At 46.2% G+C, this 12,639-nt stretch overlaps 1 protein-coding gene across 3 annotated transcripts in view; it reads right to left on the reverse strand.

The window, feature by feature from the left end:
- Alpk2 (alpha kinase 2) overlaps nt 1-12,639 on the reverse strand; it is a 127,363-nt gene that overhangs the window by 1,335 nt on the left and 113,389 nt on the right. For all 3 annotated transcript variants that reach the window (XM_031365886.1, XM_031365887.1, XM_031365888.1), the window contains one exon: nt 10,941-10,989. In XM_031365886.1, the coding sequence (XP_031221746.1) occupies nt 10,941-10,989 (49 nt within the window). The remainder of the gene's footprint in view (nt 1-10,940; nt 10,990-12,639) is intronic.

Raw genomic sequence — 12,639 nt, forward strand, 5'->3', positions numbered from 1 at the left:
TCTGCTTCTTCTTCTTGTTGAGTTATTTTGTTGCAGTGACATGAAAAACAATTCATACTCACTGATTCTGAATAAAGAATCTGCAAGATGGAGGGCCCAAGGAAACAAAGCCAGGTGATGCAGAAGTTGAGATGCAAAGGAGGCTCTCTGGGTCCTCCTCGTAGGACAGATCTCCCTCCTACGACCTCCTACCTGACCTTGGGAGGAGAGAAGCCTGGGCTTTTGTCTTCCCCTGGCAGTGGGAAGAGCCATCTGGTGCCTTGCCCTGGGAGACTCAAGAGGTATTATTACGGGTTGGGACAATTAGGACTTGAACTGTGAGTGACTAAGTGACTATGTTTTCCCATGCTAAGCTCGACAGGTTCGTGTGTCCCTCAAATGGGCCAAAGTGTCCCTGTCCACTTGTTGATGAATAAGACTCATCCAGAACATGGCTTGTAAGGTTAGGGATGTAGCTCAGTGGTAGAGCACTTACCTAGCATGCATGAATCCTAATTTCAATGCCTAGGACTACTAAGGGGAAAAAGGAAGCCACTGGTCTGAGACAGACTTAACAGTACTTTGGACCGGGGTTATGAGAAGTCAGTAAAGTTCCTGCCACACAAGCATGAGGACATGTGTTCAGACCTGTACAACTATGTGAAAAGCCACGTGGCAGCACACATTTGTATCCAGTGTTGGGCAGTGGCACGAAGTTAGATGGATCCCCAGAACTTGCTGGCCAGTCAGTCTAGCCAACAAGGAAGTACCAGGTTCAGTGAGAGACCCTGTCTCAAAATATACGGTGAAGAGCAATAGAGAACACCAGACATCAACCTCTGGCTTCTGTTCACATGCACATGTATACACATATAAACAAACATACATACACATACGCTATATAGACACACATACACATATATACACATAAGGGAAGAAAATATGGTCACGAGCTCTTTTGGGCTCTGGGTAGGAAGGTGCACTCTTTGCTACTAATTTTGTAGCTAGAAAAATGATTCAGCAGATCTTTCATTAAGCCACCCCAAAACTCCAAATTCCAGGTGCTGGCTCGAGTTTCCACTCCTTAGAAGTATTGCTGAGCCAAGAAGAATGCTTTCAGCAGCCATGAACCCCCTAAGATTGTCGTGTGTGTGTGTGTGTGTGTGTGTGTGTGTGTGTGTATGTGTGTGTGTGTGTGTGTGCGTGTGTGTTGGGGGAGACATATATGTGTGTGCTTTTTGTGTGTTGGGAGAAGATTGTGTGTGTCTGTGTGTGTCTGTGTTAGGAAGAGACAACCTAGGGCATGCATGCGTAGCCACAGTACAAACTAGAGTTTATCTGGCTAGGGATAGGATGTCTCACACAGGCAGGGTAAAGGCAGCCTTGTACAGCCTGGGACATGTTTCTCAGCCCCGGGTTCTGCGAGATCAGGCTGAGGGCAGAGTCCCTGGAGCCTACCGAGCCTTTTCCACAGTGTGAGAATGAACTCCTCTGTATCTTCCTGAGAACCTGATCCACATCTAGAACTAGAAGTCTATATCCACACCTCTCCACAAGTGTCATCTCTCCTGAGGCAATGTTTTATGTCTTGGATTCCTATCCAGAGGAGGCTTTTAGTATGAAGGTTCAAAGAACAAGGAAATAGATACCAGCCCCACCAGCAGGGCCCTTTGATCTTAGCCCAGATGGGTCCCCACACCACATTTCTGAATCGTTCTCTCTGTTTGTTTTCATAATAACGAACTACTCAATGCTACCCAGATGTAATTTGGAAAGAAAAGGACTTTATTTGGCCCATGATTCTGATGGCTAGAGATTCCAAATGTGACCTCCACATCCTGGCAAGAACCCTCAGCTACACTGAACTATGGTAGAGTAATGGTCAAGTACAGAAGGGGCCAAGTATGTCCTGGGGTCTTGCCTTGTAGGCCCTTATGCCATGAGACCCACATTAACCCTTTCTTGTTGCTCTCTCCACAGTCTGCCTTCCACCAGGCCTTGGCTCTTAACAGTCCCTCTCATTAGAGACTAAGCTTTAAGCATACAAACCTCCAGAGGACATACTCAAATCAGAACACCCTTTGAAGCTTAGACCCAGGCAAAACTGAATGCAGGCATCTGACCAGCTTTTCCAGATTCATGTGTGTTTTTTAGGTTTTGCCACCTGGTATCTACAGAGTTCAGAATCTTCCTCTCCGTTAAATTTGTGCCATGTCTCAACTAGGATCAGGCTCTGCCCTGTTGTTCTCTCAAACTGGCATCCATTACCATGAAATGGTTTTTGTATGGGAAGAAAAATAAGGCAGCATCCATATGTTTCTAGACCAATTAACCACAGCTGCACTCAAGAGGACATGGGTACGATTCCACCAAGCTGTCCTCTATCCGAGCAATAGGAAACAGACCTCAGCTAGTGGCCTGATTTGCAAGCCATACACCATCTGCTGCCCTCGGGCTGGGTTGTAGACCACAGATCTAGATGTTTTGTGACATTGTTCCAACATGAGCACCACTGCGGAAACTTACCACTATGTTTCTTATTGGTTAGACATACAGACTCGTTAACACCACAGTTCTGTCCTTCCAGGAAGTCCAGAGTATGATATTATTTTTAAATAATGGCCACGATAGATGTAATGACTTAAGATGAGATCCTATTGGAGTAGGGTGCACCCTTGATCCCAATATTACTGATATTTATGTATGAGGAGAAGAAAAGACCCAGGCACACAGGGATGCTATATGATATCTGAGGCAGAGTTCTACTGAGGTATCACAAATCAAAACCCAGCAAGGATTACAGTCAACCACCAGAAGGTAAGGGACAGGCACGGCACAGACTCCAGAAGGAAACGGCCCTGCCGTGATACCTAGTCTTGGTCCTCGACTTGATGATATCTAGAGTCACCTAGAGAAGGGCCTCCGAGCTTGCCTCTGGGGAGTTCCTTTAAATTAAAGTGAGGTTGGGAGGTCACCCACCATGGAAGGCACCAGCCCCTGGGCTGGGATCCTGACTGTGCATGCAATGTGAACAGCTGCTCCAACTTTCAGTCCACTGGCTTCCATGTTACGATGAAGTGTGAGCCAGAACAAACCTTTGCTTCTTACATGGCCTTGGCCATAGTTTTGTTTGTTTGTTTGTTTTTAAGTCACAGGCAACAGGAAAGCAAAAAGCAAAGCTAAGATACCTGCTGGCACCATTCAGGCTTCTATTCTCAAGAACTATGACACTATAAATTTTCATTATTTGAAGCATTCACCTTGGTGGTAATTTTTATGGCAGGCCTAAAAGAGTCTAGCATAATGGGATAAAGAACGTTGTATTTACAACTTTTTTTTTCTTCACATATTTTTAGTTTTAGGCACCTTAGCTTTGTTGGATCTTTGGTCTTTAATCCTCAGTTATAATAATTTCCCAGTTAACATTATATCACCTGGCCTCCTACCCAAAATGTACAAAAGTGCAACTGTTGATGGACAGAAGGGGGCGCCATCCAGTGTGCCTATTAACAAATACCCCGTCACCCCCAGTGGGAGTGTCCTGTGAGAGTTCCATGGTAGGTTGCTAAAATGCTGGTCTGGGTTCAGCATATTTGGCTAGGGACTGAAGTTGTGATTTACTCATAAGTTTTCCAGTAATCCAAGCCAGTCTGTTCAGAATCTCTAATTCCCATGTGGCTTTAGAAAAGCCTTCATATCTAAATGGAGATATAGTATGAACTTGGTTCTTGAAGCCTGCGTTCAACAACATGATGAAACCACAGTGTGTTTATTCCCCAGGAAGGAGCCGGAAAGCTGTTTCTACAGTCTTGCCCTCACTCCACTGAGACATGGCACTCACTGTGTCGGAAACAGTGTGAGGTTGATTTCTTGCTTCAGGGGAAGCCCTATCTCCTCCCAACACGATAAGGCATGGTAGAGACTTTCAGACTCACACAAATAGCAGCTGGTGACTGTGGCCAGCTTCTCAGGTGGCTTCTTCACAGCTTCCCTGTGCAAGCTCCTGCCTCCAAACTCACCCAGGGGCAGGGGCTGGTAGAGCGAACCTGCAGAAACCTCCATCTGTGCCTGGCTTACAGCAACACAAGCGGCTGTTGTAAAGAACGCTGGGTAAGATCAGAAAAACCCAGAGAAGTTTCCCCACATGTTGGGAATCCCTGTAGAAGCAAACTAGATGCCATCTATGGTGCTTGTAGCTTGATATCATTTTTGGAAAAAGTGCTTGTGGCTATAAGGATGAGAAAATCAATTTGAGGTCCTAGTCCTAAGTGTGTGTGTGTGTGTGTGTGTGTGTGTGTGTGTGTGTGTACACATGCATGCACATGTGTGCTATGATTTAGATCTAGAATGTCTTCAAAAGGCCCATGTAGTAAAGGTTTGGCCCTCATGATGGTGGGCCTAGTGAAGAAAGTTGGGAGTCTCTGAAGGGTACTCTACCTTCTGCCATGAGGTTTTGTATTTTCCTCTGCCACATATTCAAGCTGTGACCTATTGACTATCATGGGCCGGTATGAGGGCATTGATGGAAACTATGAGTCAAAACAGGCTTTTAATACAGAAACAGAAAGCTCTCTCTCTGTGTGTGTGTCTCTCTCTGTTTCTGTCTCTGTCTCTGTCTCTCTCTGTCTCTCTATGTCTCTTTATGTCTCTCTCTCTCTCTCTCTCTCTCTCTCTCTCTCTCTCTCTCTGTGTGTGTGTGTGTGTGTGTCTGTCTGTCTGTCTGTCTGTCTGAAAATAAAGCCTGGATTTGCTCATTAGTTGGTCGGGCTGTTGTCTCCATATAAGGACCGCTGGGGAGTCTTTCAATCCGGAAACATGCAGTGATCTGAAATCCCATCATTCCCTCATCACTTCACACTCATCCTTTCTTTGATGGCACCAGCTACATGGTGGGCACAGCAGGAGAACTGCAGGGTTGTAGAGCTGCATGGCTTTTCTGGAGGCTGCCATCTTATAGGGCAAGCAAGCGTGTCAACCTAGAGCAGCAGTATTCCCCAACAAAGATCCCTTTGATACTGCCTTGTGGGTACGCAGAAGGTTTCACGTGGCACAGGTGGCAGAGGAAAGAACTTGGGCACAGGTTCAGAGGGACATTTGGAGCTGGAGCCAACATTCTGAGGAGAGATGAGCTGAGGACATCTGCCCTGTGAATCAGCACTTCTCAACAGTTGCTCTAAAAAGCCAAAATCCCACAAGAGCCCTGAGAGGAAAAATTTTTTTCAGTACAAAGTTTTGACCATGCTAAGTTCATACTGTACGATTAAGCCCCTCAGACTGGAATATTATAAATGGCATAAAAATTCTATTTAATCTCTACCTCTTCCCCAATATAACCAAAATACATAACCCAATCCTTTAAAGAGCCCATGAAATCTCACGCTTGCAAATCCTCTTAAACTATTTAACCCAGGGTGTCCCCAATTTAGATGACAGTAGAAACTTTGAAAAATGCTTCTCTGAACATCTATGGGATGTTTGGGGGGGGGTGTTCTGGAAAACACGTCTGTGTTGTCTAGAGACATTGTAGTCTGAGGGAGTCTATTTGTTGGCCTTCTGTTTGGACAGGTGAGTTTCCAAAAGCAGACCATCTCCACAAATTCAGCCAGCTCTGGCCACTGCCACCCCTTCCCAGGACTACTGAGATACTCACGTCCCACCCAGTCCAGACTATTTAGTCTCTCACGTGTAACCCAAGTGTAAGTCACATTGTTGTCAAGCAAGCACTCTAAGATCTCAGTTTCCCTAGAATAAAGCCATTGGCTCACAGATCTTCTAGCTCCTGCCCTCATCCTCCAGTCCTATGACTCTTCCCTCAGTCTTGAACTAGGCAATAGTTTGCTGCCTCATTGGAAGCCATTCCTGTTTCTTCCCTGACCGCAATTCCAGCTGGAGGAAAAATACTATACGCCTTCTCCCTTTGCCTCGTGTGGTCTTTCGCCCTACACTGTTGGTGATTCTTCTCCATGGGCACTCATGTGTGATACTGGACTGGGTTAAGCATCCAGGTAGCCCGTGTCCCTTCTGCCAGTGTGCACACAAGGGCTTCTTGGGGTACTGCTCTTGATTCCAAGAAAGGAGCCTTTTCTCCCAGAGTGGTTGAGCAGACCTGGGGAAGCAGGTCAGCCCCTTGGCCAGCCAGTAAAAGCGACTCTCCTCCACTCCATCTGCCCTTCCCAATGCACCTTTGGCCCTCTTCAGGGAATGAGTCTGAGTCTCTTTCATGTGGTTTCCATGTCAGGAATGCCTGACAGCCCTTGTTCTTCCTTCCATAGGTAGAAAGGACTGCCATGTTAGACAGCCAGGGGGGTCCCTCATTGCTCCTCACAAGCATCTCATTTTGACACAGCACTTTCTGGTGACTGACTGGGAGATCTGCTCAGAGTGCCTCTTTGTTTTACTTCGATCTACCCATGTGACTGGATCCTTTTTTTTAAGCAGAGAGAGAGAGAGAGAGAGAGAGAGAGAGAGACAGAGACAGAGACAGAGACAGAGACAGAGACAGAGAGAGACAGAGAGAGAGAGCGGGAGAGAGCAATAGAGCTTGCAAAACATTGCCTCTGCTGCCCTCTAATGGTGAAGTCACCACTTCCACTACTGCCTAGTGCGACTCAGGACCATCTGAAGGACCAAGCCAAATAAAGTCAAATTAAGCAGATTATAATAGCCCCTTGTTTTTATGAGATTATGAATAGACTATTTATTCACCAAATAGCATCTCAATCTTTATTTGAATATCTTTAACTTAATTGGGGAACAAGACAGGTTGCATTTATTATATATATACATATATATATATGTATACATATATATATGTATATATATACATATATATATGTATATATATGTGTGTGTGTATATATATATGCATATATATATATAGTGCAGGTTGAGACATAGGGAATATGTATGTGTGTATATATATATATATATATATATATATATATGCCTGTATGTATGTGGGCATGGAAGACAGCCTCATTGTTATTCTTCATGTGTTGGCCACTTTTGTTTTTGTTTGTTTGTTTTTGAGACAAGGTCTCTCAAGAGCCTGGAACTGACCAAATCTCCCTGTCTCCGCCCCTCCCCCGCTGCTGGGATTCCAAGTGCAAGCTACCATGCCTGACTTTAGAAACAAACAAACAAACAAACAAACAAAACCCACGGATTCTCAGAACTGAGCTTAATTCTTCAGGATTGTACAGTAAAGCCTTTACCAAGTTAGCTATCTCCCCTTCACCCCTTCCTCCTGGAGATATTTTTAAATGATGCAGAGATTGGCTTTTTATGTTCTCTATAGCCAAGTGATGCCAGATGTCAGCCTTCCATAGAACTCACTGGTCTCCCTGTCCAACGTGAATAAGCTGGGCTTGCAATGAATAAGGGAGCATGTTCAGTGGATCCCTGTTCACCCACCCTCACTCCTGGACTCTGAAAGTCTGTCACCTCTTCCTTTCTCCTGTTCCATGGTACTCAGTGTGAACGTGCTCTGTCCTATCTGTTGGTGCACCCAGTGCAGATGCGTCCATCCTATCTGCTATGGCACCCAGTGCGGACGTGTCCATCCTATCTGCTATGGCACCCAGTGCGGACGTGTCCATCCTATCTGCAGGTCACCTCTGAGCTTGAACCCTTCCCCAGTTTGCTGACATTATTCACACTCCGTTTGCAGCTTTGGCTTTAAGGGGAAAGTTTCTTCGGTCAAATCTTGGCTCTCTACCATTCGAGATCTACCCCTGCACACCAAGGGTGTTTAGCCTACCTCCCCCACTCCCACCCCCATGCACTTTCCTTTACACAGAGAACTGACCCTCCCCTTCACACCCCTCCCCTGGATCACTGCCAGCTCTGCCCCAGGGGAGCCTGAGAGTCTAGGCAGTGGGTGTAGTTGTCACAGTTCACTCTAAGAATAATGATTTGTAAAGAAGGGCAAACTCCCATTTTCCTCTGAGAGGGTCTACTTTAGTCGATTTTTCCCATCAGGCTTCTAATACAGTTCTTTTTAAAAAAAGAAAGAAAGAAAGTGTGGCTTCTCTTTAAACTTCTGAAGAGAACTTTAAAACCTGCACACGACGATCTACTGTCTTTTCGAAGCTCTCAAACACTGCAGAATCCCCTTCCCACTTCTACGTGGGTGGGAGAGCAGGCATAAGTAACACTTTACGGGCAGTGTTTTGCCCTTGGCTCTTTCTGTCCTCTCTTTAATGGGTCTTGGGCAGCTGTCCCAGGCTAGAAAAGTAACATTAAAGCTGAGAACAAAACCGAGGGCTTGGATTTCTTTTTAAATTAGGAGGGGCGGTGCCGTTTGGAGCTGTCTGATTCCTGGAAGCTGTTGACATGCCTCTAAGGATGTCGTAAGTCACCACGCTCTTACACACATCTTAAATGCTTCTTGAGTGGCTTTGGTTTAGTTGAAGGTTTTCCTAAGTCAGCAGTTCTCAACTGTGGGTTGCGACCCCTTTGAGGGTTGGACGACCCTTTCATAGGGGCCGCATATCAGATATCCTGCATCAGATCTTTACATTAGGATTCATCACAGTGGCAAAACTACAGTTGTGAAAGTTGTGAAGTAGCAACAAAATAACTCTATGGTTGTGGGGGTGGGGGGGTCACCGCAGCATGAGAAACAGTGCGAAAGCGTCACAGCATTAGGAAGGTTGAGAACCACTGTTTTAAGTCATGCTATGAGATTTTGTGTCTCCCGGCATTAGGCTGAGGCGAGGAAAAGGGACCTTCATGCTGCTCCCACCCAGTGACAGGGGCTAGAAGTTGATTAGTGGGGGCGGGAGGGGGGATGCTCAGGAGCCCACAGTAACTCTGGATGGGACTATGGGCAGCCAAACCAGGCTCTGCTGAACTATAATCTGAAATATACTTTGTCTTGTTCTACAGAAAACAGGGAGTCATAACAGGAGAACCCCCATTTGGAACCCCGCTCTGACAATCAGAGGGCTTCATGAGTAGGGTACCACAGGTTAATGGAAATAGCCATCCTGGGCAGCTTTTAAGGACCTCAGGGGATAGCAGAGCACTAACAGGAGGAAGCTAAGCCTACCCAGCCATCCCACTAACAGACAAATGCCTACGGACACTGTGAACCAAGCTACCCCAGGAGAAACAGACGTAAGCGGCCTGGCCCAGATTTGGACCAAGTCTCCCAAAAGCTCCTTCCTCTTTCCCCTCCCCCCAGTAGCATCATAACCCCTCTGACACATTCTATCTGCCACCTCAGTTTCATGCCCAAATGCCCTGAAGCCTACAGTCAGGGCCCCTGTCGGTGCCGTCAGTGAGTGTGAGAGACAATTGCAATGTAAGATTTTTATCGTTGCAGAACAGGTTTTCCAAAGGAAGACAGCCTGGAAAGATACCCAATCGGCATCTCTGTTCTAACGTGAAATGGAGAACACTGGGCTATCACAGGTTCATGAATCAAGCCTAAGGCTTCTATCATTTTTCTCAGTACTACAGCAAAAGTTCTCCACAAAAGCAACTCACAGAGGGAAGGGGCTATTTGGGCTCACGGTTGACAGGTACAGCCCACCGTGGCATGTCGCTGGGGAAGGTGGCAGGAGGCTAAAGCTGTTGGCCAACATAGCATTCACAAGCAGGAAGCAGAGAGATGAACGCCAGAGCTCAGTTTGGCGTTCTCTTTTTAATCTGCATAGAGAGGCAGCTCCCACATTCAGGATAGGTTTCCTACTTCCACATGGGAACTGTGGCTGGATGTGCATGCATGAACACAAACACAAACACCCCACACACTCACACCACACTCCACACACACACCACACACATACACATACCACACACTCCACACACACACACACACACACACACACACACACACCATACACATTCACTCACAGGAAAAGAGAATACGTTCTAAAACACTATTAAAGAAATCATGAGGGCCGGGCGGTGGTGGCACACGCCTTTAATCCCAGCACTTGGGAGGCAGAAGCAGGTGGATTTCTGAGTTCGAGGCCGGCCTGGTCTACAGAGTGAGTTCCAGGACAGACAGAGAAACTCTGTCTCAAAATAACAAAAAAACAAAACAAAAACAAAAAAACAACAACAACAACAACAACAAAAAGAAATCATGAATAACCACTTTAACTTCAAAGGGGCCCAAGCAAAGCAGCAAAATGGATGGATTGTGAACAGCTTGGTAAACGGTCACCTAAGCAGACCATTGAGCAAACCCACATTCTTGCATTCAAGAAGAGAAACAAAATCAACAGCAGCAATGAGAAGTAACTAGTCATAAGGATTTGGTTTTTGTTTTTTTGAGACAGAGTTTCTCTGTGTAGCTCTGGATGTCCTGGAACTTGCTATGTAGACCAGGCTGGCCTCGAACTCACAGAGTTCTACCTGCCTCTGCCTCTGCCTCCCAAGTGCTGGGATTAAAGGTGTGCACCACCACCAGCAGCCTGAAATAGATATTTGAATGACTCCTGTAATCATCTCTTGTACCTTTGAGTCACACAAAAGAGGGATTTTTGTTGGTGTTGTTGTTTGGGGTAGGAAAATGAACTGAAATATATATGTGTGGTTATTGTACCCAACTGCAAAAAAACAAAACAACAAAAACTTTCAACAAAGATGACAATAAATATTGAAACTGGGGGTTTTGAGCTGAACGACATCTCAACGGTACCAGAATATTCTCTCCCCACAACACTCCTGTGAGTGGTTACTCTGAAAATGTGTTTGCCAGCATTCTTGTTTGCTTCAGAGTTAGGACGCAAATGTGTCTCCCTCTGAGAACATTAGGACGCAAATGTGTCTCCCTCTGAGAACAAAGTCCATAAATATTTTATGTAAGTAAAGGAAATGAATGGGATTCATCCCTAGATCATTCGTCATCCACAGCAAAGACAAGAAATCCACCCTGTCCAAGGCAACCGGCAGCCTTTGCCGGAAGCCCAATGTGAAATGACACCATTTCATTTTCTCCTACTCACCCTCTAGCTAGTGTTGCTATGCCAACGTCAGTCAACTTCATTCCCACACCTGCAGAAGGAGAGAGCAGAGTCGTTAGGGAGAGGCAAGGGTCAGATACTCTCCCAAACTGCCTAGGGGAAGCTTATCGCCTTTCTGTGTCCAAGTGGACTTTGCTCCCCCAGAGCCTCAGGATACTCAGCTCGCATCTGCGTCTGCGGAAGGGGTTAAGGACTGGGGAAGGCAGACCTGTGACTCCGGTGGCAGTGGTACCCAAGTCAGATCTCCTTCAGGTTTATCCTTGCCTGAATTTGAGACTTGGCACTTTCCCCATGAGCTTTCTCATGCTGTCTCTTGGACTTAGGTCTGGTCCTCTGCTCCTCACTGAAGCCCCCCAATAGAAGGAAACATGGCCAAGGACTGCCTTGGTCAACAGTAAGCTGAAGGTAGAACACTCTGGTTGCGCAGTGTCCGCCTGGAGCTGGTCACATTGTTGCTATTGGGACTGGCGATTAACCCAGAAGCAATGGGCCCAGCTTTTGTGTGTGCACCTGTGAGTTTTAAAAGCTGAGTCATCTCATTCATCCAAAGCTACTAACAACTCGAACAAACAAAGGCCTGCTGCTTATTCACTTGGCTGTAGGAAGCACAACAATTTTGTAAAAGATGTCAAGTGGCGAAGACCCCTTTGGGCATCTTTTTTCATGGAAAGTCCTGTCTAAACACCACAGCTCTCAGTTCCCGTAAGGTCCAGTTTTTAAAAGTCTTGTGGCAACAGGTGCTCGAACTTTGGACAGCTACCATTTTGATTTGGAAAAGTAGAATGCTGGAATTGGAGGCAAGCATGAGGAAGAACCAAACTCTGTGTGTGTGCGTGCATGTGCGCGTATGTGCGGTCTTCAGAGCACCTCTGGGGAAATGGGAAGCAGAGATGGAGCATTTCCCAGTGACTTAGTTCATCTGGTTTAATTCTTTGTCAGCAAGTCCACAAAGGTTTTCAACAGCTCCTGGAGGGTGGTACTGTCAATCTGATGTGTACCTGCCCATGTGAGGGGAGGCTAATAGTGGTCTATGGGTTCGTTCCAACGGGAGGAAGAGCAGGGAGTCTATTCTTAGACTCTCAGTTTGTGGATGGCTCCTTAGGAAGCCTAGTGGTCTCAACGGGTCTCAGGTCTCAGTTCCAAGGCACAGACCCGCCTCTGACCCCCACAAACCTGAAGTCTCAACAAACTTCTCTCAGCAAACAAAGGCACCCAGGGGAAGGGTATAATTGCATCTGGTTTTATTTCTCTTATTGTTAATTCCAGTGTGGACAAAGTGGAGGCATCGCTTAAAGAGTGATGTGTGAGCCTGTGCCACAATGACGATGCTTTCCCGAGCAGCAGACAGTAAATAAACACTGTTATGAAGCACTGTGCCAACACATTTATGCACACACATCATTACGGAGAGATGTGATATTCCATTGCAGTTGTTTACTAGTGCCTGGAAGCAAAACTAACTGAGCGGGAAGCTCCAGGGTGCTGTTTTTCAGTAGACAAAATACATTTAATGCAGAATCAACTCTGAAGGCATCTACAGGGGGGAGGGGAAGGGTTGTATAGCCAGAATCTGAATAGAACAAATAGCTCTCTGTTCAGAATGGATGCGTGTTTGTGTGTGTGTGTGTGTATGCATGTGCCTGTGTATGTATGTATGTGCGTGTGCCTGTGTGTGTGTGTG

The sequence above is a fragment of the Mastomys coucha genome, unplaced genomic scaffold, assembly GCF_008632895.1.
Source record: "Mastomys coucha isolate ucsf_1 unplaced genomic scaffold, UCSF_Mcou_1 pScaffold13, whole genome shotgun sequence".
Taxonomy (NCBI): domain Eukaryota; kingdom Metazoa; phylum Chordata; class Mammalia; order Rodentia; family Muridae; genus Mastomys; species Mastomys coucha.